A 26,065-nucleotide genomic window follows, 5' to 3' on the forward strand; every position below is an offset into this window, starting at 1 on the left:
TTGCACAAACAAAATATGCAAAAGTGGATTCATTTGTATATGAAAAGATAAAACACTGGAAGGAAATGTTTCAGAAAATGTTTCATTTTAGTTTGTTTTCATTTGATTTAGGGAAAAGAGGTGCAGCTTTGCTCTGTGACTCAAATGTAACGGTAACACATGAAAGGCACAAAGTGAGGGCTACAACAAAGTAAGACACTGATTTACATCACCTTGCTAACTCTTTACACATTGGCACTGGGAGATATTTGTTCAAAAACTTTGAACTTCAACATGGTGTGTTCCATCCCAGCCAGTGTGTGGTTTCATATCAAAAGAAACTAATGATCTAACATTTGTGAGTGTTGCTCTTGGACAGAGTTCCCCCCCCCCCCCCCCCCCCCCCCCATGTAGAATTTGCCACTTCCTGTATTTTTCTTCCTCCATTAGTGGAGCAATTTCCTGCTCCTACATGCTGACAGCATCATTTCATTTGGGCAAAGTGGGAGAATCTACAGCGTACGTTTGCTCTTCTCTAATTCAAATCCACTGTTTGGTTTTGGCAGATTAAAAAAAAAAGGAGGTGTTTTTACTTTATAATTTTGCTTAGTCCAGCTTTTAAGGCTTGACAGCCGGCCAGATTTACTCATCCTCTCATATCCCTGACCTGCTACAGCCCTCTGAAGGGGAGAGACCAGAGCGTGATTGAAGAGGGGAATTTTTCTTGGGTGGAAACATTAGAAGTGTACACAAGGAAGGATGAAGGAGTGGAGTGAGGCAAAGCTCGCTGGAATGACTCCCAGTCCTCACCACTGTGATGCAGAGACCACACAGCTACAAAATGTTCCAAAACAGTCGGGATACAGCGCCGTAAAACTCTGACGCGCAGCGGCGAACGCTGCAGCCCGCGCTCAAGCTACTGCGCCTCTCCTTCTCACCTTCAATTAAGAGAAGTGTTTAATGATGTGGACAACCTGCAATACATTAAGGGAGACGCAAGCACTTTTCAAGAGAACAAGTCTATTCAGAGTACACCATCTTCTCCGGTTAACACAATCTCAGTTTCAAGTGTCATTAAGGAACCCGACATTATTCCTGTTAGAGTTGCAAGCAATTAAGAGAAAAGTCCCTCGGGCATAAACAAAAGCAAGGCTCTCAAAAGAGAGGCAGTGTTGCCAAGTGTGCCAGTTGTGCGACTTTTCTATAAGAGTGCAGAGTTTAGATTAGTGTGAGAAGAAGCGCTGTGTAAATATAAGGCTACGAGAACCTGTTACGGCAGCGCAACATGCCGCAACATAGTCACAGTCGGACGATTCGGGATTTGCATGTTTCCTTTACTCAGCCCACGTCTCTTTGCTATACGGATTGCTTAACATTGGATCGAGCAGGACAACAACACGAAGACAGGAGCATCCCTCTGGAACAGCACCCAGGCCTCTTCATCACCAGCATATTCCGACGATGAGCGCCGGCCAACCACAGGATCCTGGCCGGTCTCCCAGTCAGCCCTGCTAATTAGTCCCCCTCTTCTGAGCTAATTGGCCGATAAAAAATTAGGATGGCCTCTTCACCCAGTCTGAGTGTTGTGCCACCAAATGGCAGTGGGGAGGATTATGCGGGCTTATGAGGCATGGTGACACTCAGTGAGAACCACTCCTCTGCTATTAATTTCCTTGTCAGGCACGTCGCCTCTGCTGTGCCGCCTTGGTTTGTTAGTGGATACAGGAACATTTTAGCTGGAAGTTGACTTCCAACAACTTATTCTCATTGAAGACCTTCATATCCTGACTATTTCACTGTGTTTGTTTTTGGTACAAATGGACGATGAAATCATTTGAACAGATGCTGAGTCCTGGAGGCGATATAAACATTTCAACATGTTACATGCAAATCACACAGGGCTTATCTTACTTTAGTGGCTTTTGATTGTCTTTGCTCTGTCAGGACTGCAGGTTAGTGAATCTGGGTTTCCGTGAAAACCTGTTTGGGAACAGACCGCGGATCAAATTAGAGGGGACAATGTTTGGTGGGGGGAAAAAAACTTAGATGGGGCGACCTTGTGGTCTGGTGGTTGAGACACAGCAAAACACCATCAGACCGCAACATCCCTGATTTGATTTTGATATCAGCCATGGACCTTTGTTGCATGTCAAACCTCCCCACCCCTCCTCTCTTTCTCTCTCTCTCTCTCTCTCCTCATTTCCTGTCTGTCTTTACAGCTGTTCAATAAAGGCAAGAAATAGGAAAAATATGATATGAAGGAAGAAAAAAAACTTGGTTTACTAGAATGGGACAATAAGGTCTGAAAACACCAGACATTACAGAAAAAAGCAACTTCAAGATCTTTCTGCTGTTAAATGCATTAAACAAATAAAATAGACAAATAAAAGTACTAGGGTATGCTTCTATGCAACCTGTGAGTTGAATAAGAAAGAAAGAAAGAAAGAAAGAAAGAAAGAAAGAATGAATGAATGAAAGAAAGAAAGAAAGAAAGAAAGAAAGAAAGAAAGAAAGAAAGAAAGAAAGAAAGAAAGAACAGTACATTTCATCAAGCACTGACAGTATAGACTGCTCAGCCTGAGTGTGTACAAGTCAGGTTGCCTATTGTACTTTGCTTGAGTATTTTTGAATTAAGATTTTCCAAGTAAAGCTGATGATGAGTTTGTTAGAGGTTGAACTGCTGAGTGGTATAAAAAGTTGTATGTAAACTTCACTTTACCTTGACAACATTTAAATTCTGCTTTAATGTCCAAGAGTCTGTTTGTTCCAATTTGATAAATACACTAGACTGTAACATTTTGTGTAATGACTACCACATTTTGCTGTCTCACCCAAACAAGAATCTGAATGCAGGACTTTCACTAGTAGCCTATTTTCTCTTTGTGATACTTTTACTTAAGCAAAGGAAATCTCAGTACTTCCTCCACCGCTGAGGTGTAGACTGTTTAATCCAGATAGTATGAGAGCAAACAGTGTGTGTGTGTGTGTGTGTGTGTGTGTGTGTGTGTGTGTGTGTGTGTGTGTGTGTGTGTGTGTGTGTGTGACTCAGCCTGAACACAAAACACACTGTGTCAATCCATTCTCCTTTTTTTCTCCTCTCTTTTTTTTGTTGTAGAGGGTGCTTTGCTCTCCGGCAACATCTTCAAACAACTTCTACAGGCTTAACAATTAGATAATTTGCACATGCGGAGGACTCCGGTTATGAATGGGTGCATCCCCTCAAGTCCCGCCTCTTCCGTTCCCACAGACGGACCAATCAGCGGCGGCGGTGCGCATCGGTGGGACGTCACGTCAGCTGCCGTCGTGTCGGGATTGGAATGTTACCGACTAACAATCGGAACAACTGAGCACTCGGTAATTGGACACTAGGCTCAAGGAATCCCGTCTTTTTGAACATTTTCTCAGCCATTGACCCGGTCTTGAGGTTCGCGTTTGTTCGCCTCGTGTCGACCGGCTAACTTCGCCCGCTGCGTGGCTCCCCGCCGATGAGGTTTTTATTTTATATCAGCGAGCGTGTGTGTGGAGGTTGTAATAAATAAGAAGAGAAATGCAGGGATTCGTCAGGTTACAGTTGTACCGCTGAGCTGCCCCTGCGCTACGACGCTGCCCCTCCGTTTTCTTGCCTCTCTTCACACGGGACCATGGAGTGATAAAAGAGGAGGGGGGGGGATAGGACGAATTCACCCCGAGGCATTTGGATCGGAGCGCGGCGGCCACACCGACGGGCTTTTTTCTTTTTCTTTCTTTCTTTCTTTTTTTTTACACTCCCCGGTCAATGTGTTACCGAGTTTAACATCCAAACCGGGGTATACCTTTCCGTCTGGGAGAGCCTCGGGGACCCCTGCCGCTGTTCATCTTTGGGGGAGAGAGAGTTCCCAGACGGTTCTCGGACAGTTTTCCATTTGAATAGCCCCACACACACAGCCAGCCTGAATGAGGGTGAGAAGAAGCGCAGGGGAAGAGAGTCGCTGCATATGATTGTGTCCGAGAGGGTCCGGGCAGCACTGATCTTTTTAGGTGCGCCCAAGCCCCGCTGTAGGCGCTGCGCGATATGGTGAAACTCTACAGAAGAGGGAGAAAGGGACACTACTTTTAAAATCGCCCACATGCACTGGATCAATTGCTGGATTTGGGAACCGAATACGCAGAAGGGGGGTTGGGGATCCGTGGAGGCTGCCGGAGGATGGAGCGGTGTAGCCGGGGTTGGTGAGAGCCTAACTTCGGGCCACTTTACATTTCTTATTCCTAAACAACTCGCCCCTGTTCCCAGGACACATGCAGGCCAAAAAACGCTACCTGATCCTGCTCTCAGCCGGTGCATGTCTAGTGCTTCTCTTCTACCTCGGAGGGGTTCAACTTCCAGCGGCGAGCAGGAGCCGGCATGACCGCAGCCGAAATGGGTACCGGCCCGACCAGCCCTGGCCTCACTTCTCGGACCCTTTACACCCTTTCGTGCCCTGGGATCAGACGGAGACCGAGGAGTACAACCTGCACATATCCCCGAGGCAGAAGAGGGACGTCAACACGAGTGTTTACAAAGGCAAACGGTGCCGCATGGATTCATGCTTTGATTTCTCTCTGTGTCAGAAGAACGGATTCAAAGTTTATGTTTACCCGCAGCAGAAGGGGGAGAAGATCTCAGAGAGTTATCAGAATATTTTATCCACCATTGAGGGGTCGAGGTTTTACACCTCAGACCCCGGACAGGCGTGTCTCTTCGTCTTGAGTCTGGACACTCTGGACCGGGACCAGCTGTCCCCGCAATACGTCCACAACCTGAAGACCAAGGTCCAGAACCTGCCCCTGTGGAACGACGGCAGGAACCACCTTATATTTAACTTGTACTCGGGGACGTGGCCGGACTATACGGAAGACTTGGGCTTTGACATCGGTCAAGCCATGTTGGCCAAAGCCAGCATCAGCACCGAGAACTTCAGGCCCCACTTCGACGTGTCCATACCCCTCTTCTCCAAGGAGCATCCGAGGACCGGCGGAGAGAGGGGGTACCTCAAGTACAACTCCATCCCGCCTTTTAGAAAGTACATGCTGGTGTTCAAGGGGAAGCGCTACCTGACCGGTATCGGCTCGGACACCAGGAATGCCTTATATCACGTCCACAACGCCGAGGATGTGGTGCTGCTCACCACCTGCAAGCATGGCAAAGACTGGCAGAAGCACAAGGACGCGCGCTGTGACAAGGACAACGCAGAGTATGACAAGTAAGTGACAGTTACTGAAAAAGGAAAAAGCTTTTATTTGTATTTTATTATTTTTCATTGTTGCTCTTCCACTTTTACGCACGAAATCAGTGCGCAAAGAGCTGTCATCCACACCGACAGCGCACCAGGCGCATCCTGTCGAGTTCTCAGTGTGTGTGTGTGTGTGTGTGTGCGTGTGTGCGCGCGCGCGCATTTAGATGTGTGAGCCATTCAGATTAACTGACATTAAGTTCTTCCTAACTGAAAATAAAGGTATTAATAAGTAACACCGAATATTAATTTACTCCCTCAATTTGCACATGGATTAGAGTTAATCACCTGTTTAGTCTTGGAATTAAAACCTAGACTTAAGTGATGTTAAAAAAAAACCAAAAAAAACCCAAACATCTGGAAACATAACTGATTAACTGAATGATTATGAGCTTTATAATGATCCCCAACTGCAGTCTATAGTTGACCAGCCCTTTTATGTGTCACTACATGACTGGTTTTTACTCTCCACACTCCCTCTCAAGCATGACATGAAAGATCTCCAGTTAGTCTATTAGCTTCCAGGACGACCCCCCTGCCCTCCCCTCCCTTCTCTTCCTTACTTTCTTATGAAGGAATTCACCCCCCCCCAACCCCCACCACCACCACCACCACCACTGCCACCACCTTCCTCTTCTAGCTCCACTTCATGGGAGCACTGCTGCAGCCTCTCACCAGGATGTGCATGGGCATGTTTGCTTTGCACCCTATGTTTAGTGCAAATTAAGTGAAAGTCGAATGTGGGAGTCTTTTTTTTTTTTTTTTTTTTTTTTTAGTATCAGTGTTACGGTGACCTTGTCCTGATAAAAATGCTGCTTCCCACACTTAAAGGTGTAGTTGGCGTCGGCTGCGGAATGTAACAAGTTTGGTTGAATTATGAAGCGATTTAGTGCGGCTAAATCAGCCATAATGGGTTAATTATCACCTTTAATTTCCAAGTGCTAGTGCCATCGTTTCCACTTAGCCCCCAGGGACAGTTGATTACCTCTAATTTTGGAGGTCTCAGTTTTGTCAAGGTGGTAATTAATGATTCCCCTTGGGAACAGAAGCTGTACTTGAATGTTTGGTATGTTTTTAATATGGGGGCGGTGTCGTCTGATGTTTACATAGCTGGGTTACACGGTGAACCCTGCTGTCAGGTTCACTCGTCTGTGAGTGACATCGGTTTGATCTGCATTTATCAACCTGTGGATCCTATGCCTCTGTGTAAAGCCTGGAGAAGCTCAGGCATGTGATAACAGCACTTGTCTACATTGTTCCTAGAGGGTGTGCCTACCTGTGTGTGTGTATGTGTGTGTGTGTCAAGGTTAAGGGAAAGGACAGATGGGGAACATATGGAAAGTTAACCTACACATATTTCCATTCAGTCAGTCAGAAAGACAAGAGAGCAAGGTGCAGGAGATGTGGTGGTGGGGGGGATAAGAAGAACTTTTTAAACCAAACACATGTTGGGTTGAGAGAGGAAGCGACTCTCCTTGAACTTGAGATGAACCCAAAAACCTCCAGCTCCTCACAGACACACTGTATTGCCAGAAAAAAGGAGCTCTAACAAAACTTCACAAGCACGCACTTGTCTGTCCATTCGTCATCCCTTTTTTCCCCCCTCTCGCTCTCTCTCTAACACACACATACACACACACACTCATTCTCTCCATCTCTGTCTCCCTGGATGCCTTGGGCTCGGTGTCACCCGGGGAGATATGTCATCCATTATCTGACATTCCAGTCATCTCTGGACAGCCCACCTCTGCTCCGCTCACGGCTCTCTTTCCCCCAATGGATCCGGCCTTGTTTTTCCCAGAAGCACCCCTCTGCCTCTGGAACATCTCATCACCATAATCAGCTGACTGACACAGCTGATCACCGTTGAGTTCAGGGAAACTGGGAGCGCTCTCTGACCCACTCTTTCCACTGTAGTGCGTTTCATGGTTGATTTATTTTGATCAATACGGGCCTGTTAGTCATTTCTTTCCCAACATCGATGACTACATCTGATTTCTGTCCCCACTAAAACTCAATAAATCCAATTGTATTTTTACACAACACTTTTACAGTGTTTAGCATGTGGGCCTGATTCTGGTCGTTGCACCGAACATCTCAGTGGTTTTCACACTTAATTTGGACTTTTTCTTGTGACTTTAGAATTGATTTAGCTGGTTATAGCCCGTTTATAATGCAAGCCTGCTTTGGCATTTGTCAACACAGTGGAAACAATAAATTTAAAGCATTTCTTTTGTCCTGTTATGATTCAGCAAACCTGTTTGGATTTAATCAAACTGATGCCTTTCATTTCAATCTAATTTAAACTCCTTCGGGTGCCAGGCCAGGCTTTACAAAAACCCTGACTTGGCTCTCTCAGGTAAAGGCATCTATGCGCAGTGGGCCGGCTGGTCGGCGTTAGCGCTCCATTTCCAGGAGGCTGGGGGCGGACGGGCGGGTGGGCAGGCGGTGCCTTACGGGGACTCTGTGGTGCAGACTCAGGAATGCACACACGTGTCAGAGCAGCTGTTAGCGGTTGAGGAGGGAGCGCTGCCAAGGCAGGCTGACTGGCTGCACAGTATATGTACATACCTGGATGCTCTTTGAATGTAGCTCGGTGCATAGAGAGAGAGAGAGAGAGAGAGAGAGAGAGAGAGAGAGAGAGAGAGAGAGAGAGAGAGAGAGAGAGAGAAAGAGAGAGAAAGAGAGAGATGCAGTTGAACACAGACTGTACTTGTAACACAAACGTACGCATGCATACATATAAATATATATACACACACACACACACCGTGGCTGGTGCTGCATCCAGGCTCATCCTTGCCTCCTGACCTCTGACCCCGTTGGCTTCCAAAGGAATGCTGCTCTACTGAGGAATGCAGCAGCAGGAGGCCAGACTGGAAGCCAGTATATGGGCACCTGAACCGGCTCCAACCCACACACACACACACACACAAATGCACCACGCTCCACACATTTATTCAATTGATTTTCTTAGCTGCAATAGCTTTCAATTGGAGTCACTCTGGTCCACTTCCATGGCCAAACGCTGATGAAAGGGCCCATTCACTGCTACATTATCCACTCAGTTTTCAGGGCTGCTGACAATGATCCTGGGAGAGGACAGTGAAAGGCTATTATGGGCTCGCCAATTGAAAAATTTCATATAAGGTGGGATTTTGCTGTAATGCTGTGGCGTGTGGTGACTAAACCACTTTTATTGACATTCTCTTAACTGGAAATGTGATTTAAAAAAAAATTTTTTTTAATTGTTTTTTCCTTCTGTGTCTTCAGTTGTGGGAACTCAAGTTTTCATTCCTTTTAAAAGGGAAGTCACTTTTGTGGCCTGCCACTTCCTGTTTCGGTAACGAATCACTTCAGGCATGGGGTTTTTCACTGTATTATGTATTGAAAAAGGGCCCATCATCAGTAATAACCTATGTGCCGTGCACTTAAACATTTTTCATACAGTGGCTTACTGACATCATATGTTTAACCCAACATTACCCCCACTCTGCGAGCAAAGTGCTCTGTATTCCACTTGCAAGCAGATAAGCCTGCAGATATCAAAAGTACAGTCTCATCTAATATCACAAGTCAACTGCTTCAGCACATCATTATAACTATTGAGTGTTCCATTAAAGTCCGACTGCACACACTCCTTTTATTTGCTCTCTGTGAAGTTTTTCCCTGGCTAACAGCAGCGTCATCATCCCCCCCATTTAATACTTAACCAGCTTTGTTGGCTCGTATTGACTTTGTACTTTAGCTACTTCACTGGCAGCTGCTGCTCAAGGTCACCCGGGGGACTTGAAAACTGAAAGAGAGAGGGGAGGGTAATGAAGAGAAGTAGAGGGAGAGATTTAGAGAATGAGAAAGTCAAGAGGAGATATAAGACAATGTGTCTGCGTTTGAGCAGGCCTGAAAGTAAGTGTGTGTGTGTGTGTGTGTGTGTGTGTATAGAAGGAAGAAGAAGAAGAGCAAGTGGGTGTGAGATTGAGTGATAATAGCGCGAGGTGTATGTTGGGAGAGTGCTGCGTGAGGTGGGATGAAAGAAATGGAGAGTCCAGAAAATTGCGCGTGTAGTGGGATTTTTTCCCATTAGGAGTCAATGACAGTAACATCAACCAAGCGCTGCAGCATTTTCATTTTCACAACTGTGTCATCAGCACAAATTTTCCCACTTGAGAAAATCCTCTCAAATGCGTGAGCAGAGAGAGAGAGGGAGGGAGGGAGGGAGGGAGGGATGGAGTAAGAAAGGAAAGGGGAAACAGGCCAGCTTCTAACATCCGCCCACCCTCTTTGCATGTTTCCCTCTATTTCTGCTTTACCTCCTCTTACCTTTCCTCCCTTTGTTTTGGTTCATCATACTTTTCTCTTTCCTCTCCTTTCCCTCCTCCCCTTCTCTCTCTCTCTCCCTCTCTCCCTCTCTCTCTCTCAACACGGAAACACTGATGTGATTTGTCTCGAGGTGGCTCCCCGCCACATTTCCATTTCCCTCATTTTTTTCTTCTTCTTTTTATGACGACGCGCTGGTTGACATTTTGTTGATACGACGCCACAAAATGAGAGGCAGAGGCCGATCCGGGCCAAGTGAAGAAAACCAGCAACACTTCCTCTCCGCCTTATCTCAGTAAAACACTATTGTGAGTGGGAATAGCAGCATTCACCTGGATGTCAGTGGACTTCTTCTGTTGGAGATCTGCAGTCGCCGAGGAGCGAGGAGCAAAACACAGTCATGTTGCTACCTCGCTGTTTGGCAAGAGAGGGTGTCACACTCCCCGGGTTGCCATTGTTTGTTTTTCTGTAGTCAGATTAATAAATCATGAATATTTCATGATTGCCTGCTCTCTCTTAGATAAAGTACCAAGCTCGTGATGGAGAATGTTAATGATGTGGAGGATAATTAGTTTGAATGTGGTGCAGCTTAATTAGGACTCTTTGATATTTTGGTGTGTGCGTATGTGTAAGATTTGCAGATTTAAGCCTATAACTACATAAAACCTCTGTTTGTTATTTTATCTTATCAGGTTCTCTATCGCTCATCTCCTCTGACTTTCACTCGCTCTGCTCTTTCCTCACTTTAATCAACGTGTGTGTGTGTGTCTGAGTCGATTCAGCTTCGTTTGGTTTTATCTGCGACGAGTCACCGTGTCACGTGACAGAAGTCAGCGTGGCTTCATCAGTGTTCCTGTCGGCCCTTTTCATAACTGCTATTTTCTCAGCAGTTGTAGACTCTAGTGACACATAGCTGTTACAGTAGCTTGCATTATATTATTCCACCTTGTAGACAACTGGTTGTTAATAATTTGAGCTTTTCATACCACTGTTTTCTGTATTATGCTAAAAAAAATTACTTAATAATTAAAATTATTCCATGAAGCTATTAGTAACTTGGTGACACATCCCATATATAAGGGCACAGGGTTGTTGTAGCTGTTTGTTGGTTGACTATGTCTTTGAATATCTCCAGGGCTGCAGTTATGTTCATCATCGATCAATATATTAATTATTTATTGGATGAATTGTTTGGTCCATAACATATTTGCAGAAAGTTTCCAGAGCCTCAGGTGGCACTTTTAACATGTCGCCAATGTTCTGTCCGACGTTCACATTTGAGAGGCTGAAACCAGTGATTTTTTGGGGGGGGGGTTTTATTTTCCGGAATTTTTCGAATGATTGATCGATAATCAAAACTGTAAGTGTTTAACTTGATGTGAGTAACTAACTAACTGTGAGTTATGAGTAATCATTTCAGCTCTACTAATCTCCGATCTGTGTTCCAAGTTTGTGTTGCTACTTGTTTTTGTCTGTGTGAGTTGTGGCTGCTCATCCGTCCATGTCGGTGTGTGTCTGTGTGTGTGAACGCGCGCACATCCCTGTGTCTTTGTCTTCATACGTGGCGTGTGTGTGTGTGTGTGTGTGTGTGTGTGTGTGTGCGCGTGCAGGATGACTGGGGTCACGACCCCGCTGTCTGTCCCCTTGCTGAGTGACGAAGGCAAAGCCCCGCTCACTGACCCACATTCATTGAGGGATTACCAGCGCAGCCAAGCCGCCCCTGGCCTCAGAGGTGGTGGTGGCCGCGGCTGTGGCGCTGGAGGGGTGGGAAGCAAGAGAGGGAAAGAATTGGGGGGATGGACATGAACTCGGCTCACACTCACACACACACACAAGCATACACACACTTGCATCGGATCAGACAGTGAAGCCTGAGTGAAGCATCCTGCACCCCCTCCCAGGCCAGCTGCTGGCTAGTTGGTGGAGAGAGATTGATCAGCTGGGAGGGCTCCCCCAAAATGAAAATCGATGAGAGTATTAGCACAGCAGTAGGCGAGCCCCTGGAATCATTTCCTCTGTTAAAAGCTGCTCACTTCCACTCTGGAGGAAAAAAAAAAAAAAAGGTCCGAAGGCTTATTGTGCTCGCGGTAACAGTAATTGAAAGAATGAGGAATAACAAGGCATCAGAACGCCGTCCATTTTTTTCCAGGACTGTCGGGAAATGTTTAAGGGGAATGAATTAATAAGAGACACAGGCACAGTGGTAAAAGTTGTAAACCCCCGCCCGTCCTCTCTTCCTCTCTCTTTTTCTTTCTGTCACTCTTGAGGCACACTCATCCCTAACTAGTGCTGATACAGTGATGTAAAAAGTTTGCAGGCAGACAGGGAAGCGAGTATCTGCGCAGTTTCTGGACGGCTCTGACAGCGCAGAACAGAACGAGAGCGCGAGAGAAAGAAAGAAGCCGATTGGGTCCTCATGAACGTAATTAAACTAGACGGGTATGTGACTGGCTGAGACAAAAAAGTGATGATCAGGACAGACACGTGATTGGCTTCTCATTAAATTCTCTGCTGAGGAGGGATGAAAGAAAGATATGGCTGCTGTCTGCAGGTTTAGTGAGCACAATGAGTTCTGAGTTCTGACATCTGTCTTTTTTTTTTTTCTTCCTTCTTTTCTTTCTTGTAAGCAGAGAAGACGAACTATTAAAAAAAAAAAAAAAAATCTCTCACGTCTCAGCTTTCTCCGATTGGCATGAGGCATGAGGCATGCTGGGACGGGGGCAACGCTGCTCTGAGCGTACATTCCCGCCCCCCCCCATCATTCCAGCATTCCCAGGTTCAGTCGCTGCACTGTTTTGCCATCGGGCCCCTTGGTTTTTGTCATGTTTTTTTTTTTTTTTGACTTATCAAAGAGGAGTGGGACGTACTCTGACTGCACTCGCAACTAACAATTTCTCACAGCAAAAATGTGTTTGCTACTTTCATAACTGATGTTCAGTGCAATGCAATTTCAGGGAAACTGTCTACATTGTGATTTAAATTGGGATCATTAACTTTAAAGATGCTCTTGACAATATTTGAATCCTCTAAGTATATGAAAGTTTGTGTCTCATACTGACAAAGTCGCAGAGAGTGTTCGCTCCAAAGAGCGTTTTAGCGTCCTTTAACCCATTATTTTGATTTATAACCGAAACAAAAACATATCCAATCACGCTTATTAAGATGAACTCCACATCTGTAGTCGTTCTGTATCCTTCTTTAGCTGAACAAATACCAGTAAAATGATGCATTTTCTTCTCGTCTTGTCGTTTTTTCCCGCCCAGTTGGAGACTTGTCAATTTTTATGTAAATTTAAAAGGAAAAAAAATGGCCGTGAATGAAACACCTCGATCAGTCAGCTCTTTGAAAGGCCGTCATTTCTGATTCACGAATGCATTTGACTTCCCTGCCCATCCCTCCCATTTGCTTGTATGACTGGTCAAGTGGATGGAGGCTTCACTGTGAGTGAATTAGGCTGCACTTATATGGCTGTTATCTTTTCCGCTGCTGAACTGTGGAGCATTGAGTGTGTTAGTGCATGAGAGGTCAGGGTGTGTGCTTGTGTGTGTGTGTGTGTGTGTGTGTGTGTGTGTGTGTGTGTATGTGTGTGTGTGTGTGTGTGTGTGGAGAGAGGGAGAGGAGATTGCCGCTGGTTCCGGTGCTCCCAGGCATTCGTCTTTCTTCCTGAATGACTCTGCCGTCCCCAGGCTGTGGAGCACCTGACCACAGTTATCTCATCAATGAGGGGCAGCGGGCAGAGACTCTGGCCCATATCTGCTGCGGCTGCTGTGTACGCTGACGCGCTCACACGGCAATCGCAGTGAAAAGATGAACATTTCCCTCCGAATAAGAAGACGGAACAGAAACTGATCAGAACGTAGTCCATCAGCGTTGTCAGCAGTTGTTACAGATCTTGGTTTCAGTCAGCGTGTGACTCCCTCGGGGCGTTGCAGCAGCTCCAGTGGGGATGGGGGGGGCGTGGGGGGAGGGGCGGCTAGTTATTATGGCCCCGCAGAATGACAGCTTTTATGGCCCCAAGAGGCCGTTCAGCAAACACCCACCGACGGCACATCAATGGGACGGCAGATCGTTGACGTCAGCGTGCACGCCGACCTCCCTCCTTCTCTTCTCACCACCACGAGAGCGAAAACAAGCACTTAACCCCTCTGCTGGTATTCATATTCAAATAGTAATTGGCAAAAGGGAAATCTGAGTAAGGGCAAAGAGGAGGAGGTGGTGGTGGTGGTGGAGTGGCGGAGTTGAAGAGGGCAATAGCTTAAAAAAGCATTATGTCATTGAAGAATGTGTGCATGGCTCAGTGTTTAAGGGGCCACGACTTCGAGGAGAGAAAGAGGGTTTTGTTGGCGCAGATCTGGCTGCCTGGCAGGCTGATGGAAGGGCCGCGCCCCCCCCCCCGTCTGGTTCCTCATGCTTTATGGCTCGGTTTGACTTCCACTCTCGGGGTGTAAAAATTGTGGCTGCCCTCAGGCCCTCCAAAGGGGTCCTATTGTGCTAAAGTTTGCCCTCGTTCAGAGGGAACGCTTGTGCCTTGTTGACATCGCAGCCTCCCCATATGGTCCCCTTTTCCTCCCCCTCACGCCCCCCCCTCCATTCTCCATCAACCCTGGCTCTCCTGTCGCTGCGGCCTCTCTTCCTCGTTGCATCTCTTTTCCTTTTCGGTTTTGAAGCCCGGGCGACAACTGGCAACAATGGCTGCTCACACTGCTCCAGCCATTGACAACCAGGCCCTGGTTTGGCAGATTCCACGACACTTCACGGATCAGCAGCGAAGCCAAAACTAATGGAGGAGGAGGAGGAGGAGGAGGCGGCGGCGGAGGAGGCGGAGGCAGTGGGGGAGAGGGTTACACGGGAAGAAGGCATCTGGTCTCACCAAGGAGAGTCTCAGTATGCCCGGGAGCGTGGGTGTGTGATTGACCAGAGACAGGAAGGAAAGAATCATTTTTGGTCTATCGCTGTTTTTCCCAGTTTCCCTGCCAGGTGGGCGGGGCTGTTTGCATGGTGTTTATTCATGAGCTCGATGGGGGCATCCTTTTCAGATAAATGTAGAAGGAGCGCACGCTTGTTTTTTGGGGGGGCGATGTAGGACAAAGTGCAGCTGCTGGTGGTAATGCTGGATATTTTTAATGAACACCCACACTCAGTTTCTTCTCAATGTTCTTCCCATCTCACGATGTCTCCTCTTCTCTCCTTTGCACTCATTCTTCCTGTCTCACACACCCACAGCCCGAAAAGCCCAATTACACAACTATTTTTTCGTGCATGTGGGAAAAAAAAAAACTTGACAGCATTACTTCCCATGACTCTGGCCTTCTGCATCAAAGAGCAATCTGTACAATTTCATTACATCATGGATGGAAACATTTGAGGAAACAATGGCATTTCTAGCCGTGTGAGTCATTTTCACAGAGATCCAGTTGAAGATCTGGTGGCACTTTCCAATTGTTGGCCTAAAGGCAGATCCATATTCTTGTGAGCTCTATTCCACCACTTTCCTCCCCCCTACTTGTGTCTTCCTGCAGCTCTATCGCCGAGGCGTAGGAGACCTCCCCTGTTTCGCTGGCTTAATTTTTACCCTCCTGCATCCTGACTGGTGGTGGCTATCCAGCTGCATCCCTGCCCTCAAAGCAAACCGAAAGAACATGAGGGAGGACGGGCTCAAACGGGGGAAAAGCCAGTGATCCCGCTGAGAATCTGAAGCGGCGAGAAAAGAAAGGGAAAGAAGAAAAACGAGGTGGGGGGGGGAGAAAAAAGAAAGACGTGTAGCAGAAAGAGCAGCAGAGCATTCTGCTTTGTTTAGCAGCTCGACGGCGTGTATTTTCTTTTCTTGGGTGAATTGAAGTGTTTATTTCCCCAGAAAGTTGTGACACAGCAGCACTTTGTTTTCAAAGTGTCTGCGCCTTGTTTGCCTTTGCAGCTCGCTCGCTAGACACAACGTTCTCCGGCTGTCTGAAGCGAGACAGGTGAGGAGTGCGTGGAGAAGGTTCAGACGCCTCTGCTTATGTAATGTGTGGATCCCTGTGGTAAGACGCATTGTGGCGGGTATCTCCGTAAACATGAATAGAAACGCTGAGGCCAGTTACGTGGGTTCAGTTCAGTCGTGGCTGTGAGAGGCAACAATCAGGGAACTTGACATGGTTAACAATGTCCATTATCAGCCACAGCTGAGATGCACTTGATTTAAATTCCTGCTGATCTGGTCGAGATGTTGACTGGCCATGAGTTAAAGACTGTTCTGTATCAAACACCCCCCCGGTATGCACATTTACAAACGCGGGAATGCGAAAGGAAGGCGATCTGAAGGTGGGATGTGCTCCAAAACACAAGCGTATGCAGACAGCAGATCACAAGCAGGCGCGCAGGTGCCTCTGTTCATATTATATGGGGAAACGGGGCTTGATTTGAGTTCCAGCCAGCTCTCCCCGCATTAAAACGATGCATAACGATGAAGACGCCCAGACACAATCTTTCACTGGCTTCCCATCTACAAAAACACCACTAATTGTGTTTGTCGAAGCTCTCGCTGTACTTGGAGCCCAGAAGTCTGCAGAGGTGGACGAGTGTTCTGCCTCTGCACCACCTGGATGCCCTGACTGTATTAAGTGTAACATTTCCGTGTATGTTATCTATGTACGTATGGCCCACAAATTTGGGAGAGAAACTTAATTAGAGGTTTTCCGGTGCTCCAGATAAACCAGGGTTGATGGGACTTTGGCAGATTCTCACACTTTGGACTGAAACCTTCTGCCTTTCATCACAGTCTGCTGGCTGGCAACCTCGAAATGCTAATTATTTAAACCAGGCAAGATGGTTCAATTAATTTGAAATCAACTCAGAGTCCAAAAGACCTGTTTTTCCTCATTATGAGTCTGCATGTTTGTATGAGTGTGTGTGTGTGTGTGTGTGTGTGTGTGTGTGTGTGTGTGTGTGTGTGTGTGTGTGTGTGTGTGTGTCCCTTACACGTGTGACATCTTTCTAAAGACTTTGGTGCTCTTTTAATCAGTGGCTGCGTCTCTTCCTGTGTGACACTCAGTCAGTATCATTGCTTCTATATTGAGGTGATAGGTCAGATTCTCAGAGGGTGAGGTTTACCCATGGCACAGATATGTGCCCATATGTGTGTGTAAAAGGAAGCGCTTCTATTTGCTAGTGGGCCTAGTCAGGAGTTTGTGGAGTATCTGGTGACTTATTTGCTCACAGCTACATATCTTACTATCTATAAACACTCACTTATATTCTACAGGGACACTGACTTAACAGGAGCTTATGGAAAGCATGAGCTAATAATGTCTGAATATACCTGCTATTTATTGTGTGGTCGGCAATAGTCGCCCCTCCGCTTTAGTGGTGGAGTGTGTGTATTTTATCTTCGGCCTGGACTGTGGAGGATTGCTCTTCGGTCTGCAAAGTGTTTGCACTGTAGCCGACGAGGGGACAGACAGAAATCCAGACAAGTATGTGTTACGTTTACTCTGCAGTCTGAGTTGTCTGAGTTGTGTGAGTGTGAGTGTGTGTGTGTGTGTGTGTATGTGTGTGTGTGTGTGTGTGTGTGTTAAATTTTGCGTCTGCATATGCATATGTGCGTGGCTATGCATGCTGCCAGGCCTGCGTGTGTTCCCTTTAGCAAAGTAGTGCTGATTCAGTAGTGTGTCCTTCCATCCCAACTTTTTCCCGCTTTCCTCAGTGAATGTTCTTCTTTTTAAGCCTTCAGGCAACCTTCCCGCCCAGCCTCTTCCTCCCTGTCCACACACACACACACACACACACACACATGCACGTGCACACATATGCACCTCCCATCCCTCTCGCATACTCAGCAGCATCTTGTTTGGCCGAAACCCGGCGCTAACTCTAACTGTGGCCACTCATGTGGAACCCCCAGAAGCTACAAAACATGAATAATGTATCAGCAAGAGGAGTTTTTATTCATGTTTTTTTTTTTTTTGCTCTTCAAATTAGTAGCATGTCCACATATACCCATGCAGCCGTACAGTGTAGCCGTACAGGCAGCCCCTGATTTTCGCCAATATTTTCACTAAGCAGCACCAAGGCATCGTTCCTCCCGTATTCTCTCTTTGACGTGGAGAAAATTTGATTTGAATTTCATCCAGGATCAGAGAGTGACCTTAAAGGCCTGTTTTTTTGGGGGGGTTTTTTTATTATTATTTTTTTTAGGGTGAACACTGAGTGAATTTACTGAGTTCACACGGTCTGAGGAGCAGAGGAGATTCATTATTCAATAAATTGCATTTAATGTGGAGTATGAGGCGAGACCAAATGAGCCTCAAAGCCGGCGGCATCTCTGGATGCTGATAAGCTTTTTAGAGGACGACACAGGGGATGTTTTTTGGGAACGGGAACAGACGGACTACATCTCTCAAAAAATAGATGCGTTGCATTGCATTTCCCAGCTGCCGTATCTTTTAGGATGGCTGAGGCAAGTAGATCTAAGAGCTCTGTCATTGCTAAGTTTGCTGTGGCTTCATCATCACTGCCACATTTGCTGTGCGTTTTCCATTTTAAACCTCCCTAAATAAATCAGTAAATCTCCAGCTTCAGAAAAATCTTCACAATCTCCTTTTCTCATTATATACAGCAATATCGTATGTCGTATATCGTATCTTTCCCATAGTTTAATCAGTCCCTTTTCCCTTTTTGATATTAGCGAAAAAAACATGTCCATCTGCATCAGCTTCTGTGACACAGTGTTTCTGGTGCACATTTTTAATGTAGTAACTTGAACTGTTTAACAGTGGAGCAGATACTGGCAGCGTTATGCTAAAATTGTACTGAATTTGACCTGGGAGCAGGCACACCCTCACATCTCACTTATCTAATTTCATGTAATATGCACAGTCCCTCATATGGGATTATGGGTGTTGTGTACAGACGGCTTACAAACATGTCTGAGCTGCTGTGACGAGTCCACGCTCTGGGCACGCTGCCCTCTGAGTGTCCACAGAACGCTTACTGGAGAGAAAAGGCCGCAATCATCCATATTACACGTTGGAAGTTTGAGGCGTAGCCACACTGTAAAAAGCTTCTGCACCTTCTCATTTAACCACTTAACCAGTGAGTGACTCAATCTTTTTCTTCTCCTGACTCACACATTATAGCTCCTCCGTGGTGTTTGTTTACTCTAAATTGTATTTTTTTCTAAAGATGTAAAATCTCTCCTCGCTGCCCTCCTTTATGCTGCTTTGTTTGAGGTTTAAATCTGTTTTGTTCAGTTTTCAGAGGTTTTAAACAAACTTCGTGACAAAAATCATCATGTTAGCCATGTAGCACTAGCCAACCTTATTAGCATTAACAACACTCTTCTACCAGTCTTCATTTTATACACATGGAATTGCTGTGTAGCAAAAAAATTCAAGTGTGGCTAGCTAATTTGAGAGAATGAATATAGCATAAAAAGCAATGTCAGACTTTAGCTGCCTGTTAATAAAAAATGTTTTAATGAGCGGAGACGATATCGCTCACTTCGTCCCGTGCGGTTTATACATGTGTGTCCTTTCATTCAGTAATTCCTGGAGCACCAGCAGAGCCGAGGTAGCATTAGCTTGACTTTCCGAGCTAATCGGAGTGCAAAATCGGGATTAGCATCTGCTAGTCGTGTTATCCGCTAATCATTTCAAAGCTGCCCACATCACCTGTCCTCCTCAGTGCATTATACACTTCATCAGATCACATGTTGCCAACTCAAGGTGCACTCAAAAGACTATGCATTGCTTTTATTGTTATACATATTTTATACGCTGCACTTTCACATATATTGACTTCTTTTAGATACACAGCATATATATGCACTTACGATTTGATTGTGTCATGTTGCATGGCTAAAGCTCTTTAATTTGAAAGCTTCTTCCCTGAAGGAAGTTTCAATTTTGATGTTGAAACCCAGGTACTTTTCAGGTCAAATCCTGAACCATGTCCTCCTCCTCAGGTCAGACTTGTGTAGTTACCGCGCTGTCTAGTTAATGATTGTCTAACATTACCCAACATAACCTTATCAAGGCCATATGTGTCAGGCTGTCGCTCCTTATCAGTGTGTTACTACATGGATGAACGCACACGTGAATACAGACAAAATGAACAGGGATGGAGAGAGTAGAGGTCCCGGCCGCAAATGAATAAGCCTGTGTGTTGTGCCAAGCACAGCTGGACACTGAAATACAGGCAGCCACCCACGACAGTCTGGAGGTGTGTTGTGTTAACAGCTCCTCATTGGATGATTTCTCTTCTCTTCGCTTCGCTTCGCTTCTCCTCTTCTCTTCTCTTCTCAGTCACAGTGACGTCTCTCATTACTCCAGGGTAATTCATGCACCTATTTACTGCTGTGATGATGTGCAGATCTTTAGTGACAAAATGCAGCAGGGCTCTATGAGCCTGCATGCCAAATCACTTGTCTCCTCGCAGTGTTCGCTGTGCTTGTGCTTGTGTGTCTGTCAGTGTGTGTGTTCGCTCACTGAACCGTGTGAATGTGAATGATCCTTTTAACTGTATGTGAGACCCTCTGTCTGTTTAGAATAGAGATCAAATCACGTTTAGTCCCCTGTTGTTATAAAGCACTTCCCATGCAATCAGCTCTTCCCTCGTACGCCTGTGTGTTCTTCATCCAGAAAGTTTCATCATGGCAAACAAGCTGCTGCCACAGAGTAAAATAGGATGTGAATACATTATGTTAATGGCTCAGCTAATAGCCAATTGAAGGCAGGAGCACATCAACCATTTATCAATCAATATGGCAATAAGTAAGTTAATATATCAGTGGTCACAAAGAGCACAAATGGGTGTTAATGCTAGCCTTCCTGTTAATCTGTTGTGGTCGTAGGGGAGAGACATGTTTTTCAATGAAATGATCTGATGTATGCAAAATAATTATAAAGCACTAGCCTCTTTAGAGTAGAGACCAAATGAATGTGCAACTTCTTGGACATTGGACATGTTTGGTTTAGGCGAGGGGTGGCGCCTGGGTAGTACGCTGCAGAAATCAGTGTTTTATTAACATCATAAACAACCAAGTCTCTTGTTGTTCCTTGAATTTTTCCCGGGCCATTTTGGCATCTGCCCTACCTGACAGAAGTTCCCAGATCTCGTTGTCTCGTCGTCATGTGAATGACCTTTCTTCAACATCATCAGCACACCCACTCGCTCACTGTGAATTCTCCGGGCATTGACCTGCTCTATTCACACACGGACCCAATCGGACATCTCACTGACATATACGAGGGGACCTGGTAAAGTCCGTTTAATCTCCAGTTCGGCTGTTTTGAACAATTACGTTCTCACATACAGCTCCTACAGGTGATGTCGAGCTACATTCATGGTTGCAGTGCACGTGTGAAAGCATTGTAACTGTCCCATGATGCTCTAAATACTGTATCAGTGAATTTTCTCTGTGGACTTACAACAATAGCCATAAATATCCCGACTAAAAATAGTTCCCAGCTTCACAAACCCATGTCATTAGAATTTTTTGTGTGTGAAGTCCACAAGATGTGTGACACTGGCAGTCGTATGTCGTTTTTTCCAGCCTCTGTGATGTGGGTGCGGTTCAAGTTCCTCCACACGGCTGAGTGGATTGGGTTTTGCAGAAATGTGAATGGGAGGTGTGAAGAGGCCGGTCCTTCACGAACAATAGGTGTTGTGGCTGCTGGTAGGAAGTTGAACAAGTTTAAATAACAGGATGGCAGAGGAGACATGCCAAAGGCAAAGAAGCTGATGCTCTTTTCTCCTAACAAACTGCAGACTGTTTATAGAACTGTCTCATGCAAATCCTGTGGTCAAGTGTAGGAAAATAAACATGTCTTAACCCCCGACACAGATTAATTCCTGTTATTGCTTTTTATACAGGACCCGAGTGTGAAGCTGTAGTTCTATATACATTGAAAAAAAATAGAACTATATCAAACCATGTATGTATGCTTGGGATGCTGCGATCAGGTTTTTTGCTGCCAATACCGATCATCTAGGAGTGAGATCAGCCGATCCATGGCCGATACTGATCATTTTTTTGGCATGGATTGCAGATGGCGTACGATATATCAGTCTCACACACTTTTTAAAAGTTTCACTCGGCCGACATGTTGTTTTGTTCTGGTGGCCTGTCGTGCGCCGGCGCATAGAACAAGGTGGGAAGTTGGACTACGGTGACTAGAAGCATTAATTCCGATCTACTCGATCACGTATTTTCAACGAAAAATCGTCTGATAATGATCGGCAGGCTATCAATTAGAGCATCCCTAATGTATGCTAGAGACAGCTGATGACTGTCAGCCCTGCTTTGTGGAAGGCATTAGTGTCATTGCTTGCTCAATTTAGGTGCACTTTTATAGAGTTATACTAGCTTTAGTATCCATATCGTGCAAGGAGAATGACCTGGTGGCACTGTGTGTATGCTGCTACTTGCTAACACTGAAAACTCCAAATTTGTTTTCTTTTCGGGCATAACGCCAGCCCAACTCTTCCACTCCTCCATCCTCCCCCTATCAACCTCATTCCACCTATAACTGGAGCTTGACTTGTTGGACGCACTTGGTCAGGGCGCAATTATGTAACGGAAAAGGAAAGTGCGTCAGGGCTCCAGATAGCTGAATGGCTCTGATGGTCCTGCCGCGGCCTGATGGAGGAACATTTGTGGCAGTAATTTAGCACATGGGTGCTTCCGCTCCAGGGGTTATTGTATCCGTCACGCTCGGCTGCGACCACGCCGATCCCCGCTTGTGTTTTCAGGCAGACCAGCTCCCCCGTAAACTCACTGGCCTCCAACAATAGACCGCAAAATGAGACTCACCAAACAGAGTTGGAAGGCAGACAGAGAGAGTGAGTGAGAGAGTACAGGAGATGGTAGAAAGGGGAGATTAACAGGGTGAGAAAGTGAGTGGGGGCAAAAGAGAGGAATAAACTGTGGCATGAGACTGCGCTCACACAAAACTGCACACCGTGATCCAGTGCCCTGGAAATGTCCAAAAGCATCCCTGCATCTGCAGCACATATATAAACACAGCATAGTTTTGGAGTAGAATCAATATATTGACGCTTGGAAAGAATGAAGTGAAAGTGATTTGAAGGGAGGGGGGGTGGAGAGAAAGAAACGGTGTGCTGGGATGGCAGATTGTGTCAGGACCCAGCGTGGCAGACCACAGGAGGCCTCTGAGCGCAGCATAAACAGAGAGCATGTGTGTTACTGAGCCCAACCAGACCACAGAGGCTCGGTCTGCTCCTGACCAAAACACAGAAACAGGCAGGCTCTGTGTGTGTGTGTAAATATGTATGTATATGTATGCGTGTGTGACAGTGTTTGTTTAAAACCACAACATAACACGGGGGAAACAGCTGTTTTAGCCAGTGTGGTCAGCGTCAACCTCCGCTGCGCCCAAACCTCATTTAACATCATACTTTCAGTCTCTGGGGTGTTTTTCTGACTCCGACCAGACACCTCTGCTCTGCCCATATTAATTAAGGATTTCTCAGAAGAGTACTGTTGATGTGGAGGCCGTGATATATGAGCAGCGTCATGAGGTAATGAACAGTGCTACTGCCTGCGGCTAGAGTAGAGGCAAGGATAGGACAAAATGTAGGTGCAGGCCATAAGGAACACAAGTACCAAGATGAAGACGTGTCGGCTGTAATTGTTGGTACAAAAATCTATCTGCGTTCTTCTTAATGGACCCATATCCAGTGTTTTCTTTGAAGATATATTATATTATTATTATATGTTGAACCAAAAACCATTTCAGTGTAGTTTTACATCTCCTCTCTGGAGTTGTAGCAACAACAGAGCCTGTCATCTGATTGGCTGACTGTTTTCTGAAGTAAAAAATATAGCAGATTTCAGCTAAACACAGAGCAAAACCAAATCCTGAAAGGTTGGATGGTGAGTGCAGGTGGGAGGGGCTTGGGGCATGGCTGAGAGCTGTGGCTGCTTTGTTGTGACATCACAAAGTTACAGGAAGTCCTGACGGCCCGCTTTAAGGGTTATTTTCTGAATATACGCTGTGTGCATGTCTCTGTGGACCGAGCTCTTTGATACTTTCATTTTGTTGATATAGAAACTAGACCTGGTTTTATCATCAAAAAAAACATAGAAATCTCATTTTCTACAATATGGGACCGCTAAAATGTCACCTCTGCATCACGGCCTCAAGATGTGACATGTCTTTTGACATATCCAAGGGGGGGTTTGTGAAGAAGTTCAGTTTTGTGAGAAAATGATTGGTCCCTTTTTTGAGCAAATAGTCACAGGTACATTTGTGTTTGCATTTTCAGTGCAAGGAAGGACACCAAACATTGGGCCATTTTGACTGATAAATGTTTAAAAAGCTTGGTTTTACATGTAACTCGCACGTTAAGAGACAACAAGCTGCTTCATTGAACTGATGTTCAAAAGAAGACGTGCAGAGGAGATAAGACGCCTGCGTCTGTGGTGATGATCTTCAGAGTGTTTTCTGTGGTTGTGTTTTCCTTCCTCTCCCCACAACGAGGCAGTTAGCAAATACCATTAAGTTTCACTGTTGTTTATTTCACTCCACTGTCACTCCATTCGCCCTTTCTCCCTCTTTATCTGACTCGTTTTCACACTAGTCACGAACTCTGTTACATCCCAGTCATGTAATTATCAACAATGTTAAACATCATAATAACGTTACAAAAAAAAGTCCCATCTGTAATCCAAGTGATACTAGAGGCAACCAGAGCTTGCTCGCAGTCTGGATTGAATGCTGCACAAATTGGACACAGTTGCGAGCTGCAGGGGAAAATGTGAGGAAAAAAATTCATCTGAGCTCCTAAGATGATTCCTGGGATCCTGAACAAAGTTTGCGCGGTGAAAAGGTGCCATAAATTGGTGACTCGAGGACAGACAATCCCCTTGGAAATGTGGAAGGAGAGTGTGGAGGTGCTCTGCCTTTTTTTCTTTTTTTTTTTTTTTTTTATATATGTGAAGGCAAATCCCGAAATGGCCATGCAGATTGCTTTCCAATCTCAACAACCTGAGTAGTAGAAAAAGTGATATTCACCCAAAGAGTACCGCTCCACACATGTAGACAAAAGAATGGCAACAATTACCGGGTGAAAGATGAACTGTTTCACAGGATCATCCACCTGAGAATGTTTGGGATGGTAACTAAAGGCTGAATGAAAATCCTGACTATTATTTATACCTATCAGAATCATAATGACTAGGTGAGATAATTTCAGCTACTGGAGAGAAATGTTCATTTAACTAACATAATGACTATACTTCCAATAATTCAACTATACTTTGTCGTATAATGGAAAATTGATTTCACGCAGGGTCTGTAGGTGAAACATGCAGGAACAGCACATAGAAATACACAATAAACCCAATTACAACACAACATAGAAAGTGTACAGAAGGCTGTCAACAGTTTAAAACCTAACAGTCAAAAACTAACGATTTTTAATTGCATCATCCAATTGCAGTGAGGATAAATGAGTCCTTGGTAGATGAAAGCAAGTGTTTTAGTTGTGCCGAGCTGCCCGTCTTCTGCTATTAATAATGACGGAAAACAAAATCACAATTTATTTGTATAAACTGCCGCAAGCTGCTGGTTTCCAGCCTCTAATCTGTCCATTAACCCCAGCTTCCTGGGAGGGAAGAGTGGACGGCCCGGCTGAACCGAGCGGTGCCAGGGTAAAAAAAAAAAAATAGCTTGGTGTCTCGCAGGGTTGGGGGGGGGGGGGAACCGAGGTGTGGACTTTGCCCTGATTGTTTAGCATTTCAAAGGATGTCCGCTGAGAAAGGAAATGAAGGGTGTGGAGGGATGGCAGGGCCAGAGAGCAAGAGTGTGGAACAGGCTGGTAGAGACAGTGCCTGCTACATCAAGAGCCCTGACCCCCGTCCCCAAGTTAGAGCTTTCTCATATCGATTAGTTATGCCATGTCACCGCTATTGTTCCCTGCTTGTCCGGGAATCTCTGGTACAGTGCTTCCTGCCAAAATCCCCAGAGACTACAGACAAGCCTTAGCCCTCCGCATCCCCCTCTGTCTCTCATTGAGGAAAAGCTTTTTAGCCAGCAGTTGCCAAGAAAGAAATGACTTCAGGGTGGTGGGGGTGAAAGAAAGGAGTCGAAAAATGAGAATGTGTGCTGCCACCATCACGGCCGCCACCTCCCTTGTTCTTCTCTATCCAGCTCACACACACACACACACACACACACACACACACACACACACACACACACACACACACACACACACAATCCCTTTTGGCTTAGAAACCGCCCGGCTTTACCCAGTTCCAACCCATTTCGCCGGCCCGTCACTCACTGTGCCGAAAAATCCGACTTTCTCTTCAGTCAGGGATCAAAGCTCAAAGCTCAGCCTAGCCGACGTATGAGAAGTCACATTCTCAGGCTTTTGGCTGATCCGCGGGGACCTTCCTCGCCGCCCGACAGCAGAAAAAAAAAAAAAATGCTGCAATTGCTGCTGTTGGTCCAGGAGAAAACATGTCTCAGACTTTGCCTTTTTTCTTATTCCCCTGACCCCCCCACCCTCCCACC

At 45.8% G+C, this 26,065-nt stretch overlaps 1 protein-coding gene and 1 long non-coding RNA gene across 2 annotated transcripts in view; one reads left to right on the forward strand and one right to left on the reverse strand.

Moving 5' to 3' along the window:
• Positions 1 to 26,065, reverse strand: part of LOC147817808 (uncharacterized) — a 251,195-nt gene that overhangs the window by 128,694 nt on the left and 96,436 nt on the right. The window lies entirely within an intron of this gene.
• The window catches only part of ext1b (exostosin glycosyltransferase 1b), a 114,194-nt gene continuing 91,236 nt past the window's right edge, over positions 3,108 to 26,065 (forward strand). Inside the window, exon 1 of the mRNA XM_023429106.2 lies at positions 3,108 to 5,198. Coding sequence (XP_023284874.1) covers positions 4,255 to 5,198 — 944 coding nt within the window. The 5' untranslated portion in view covers positions 3,108 to 4,254. The remainder of the gene's footprint in view (positions 5,199 to 26,065) is intronic.

The sequence above is a fragment of the Seriola lalandi genome, unplaced genomic scaffold, assembly GCF_002814215.2.
Source record: "Seriola lalandi dorsalis isolate HSWRI2012SDOR001 ecotype SW California unplaced genomic scaffold, Sedor1 jcf7180002054887, whole genome shotgun sequence".
Classification (NCBI taxonomy): Eukaryota; Metazoa; Chordata; class Actinopteri; order Carangiformes; family Carangidae; genus Seriola; species Seriola lalandi.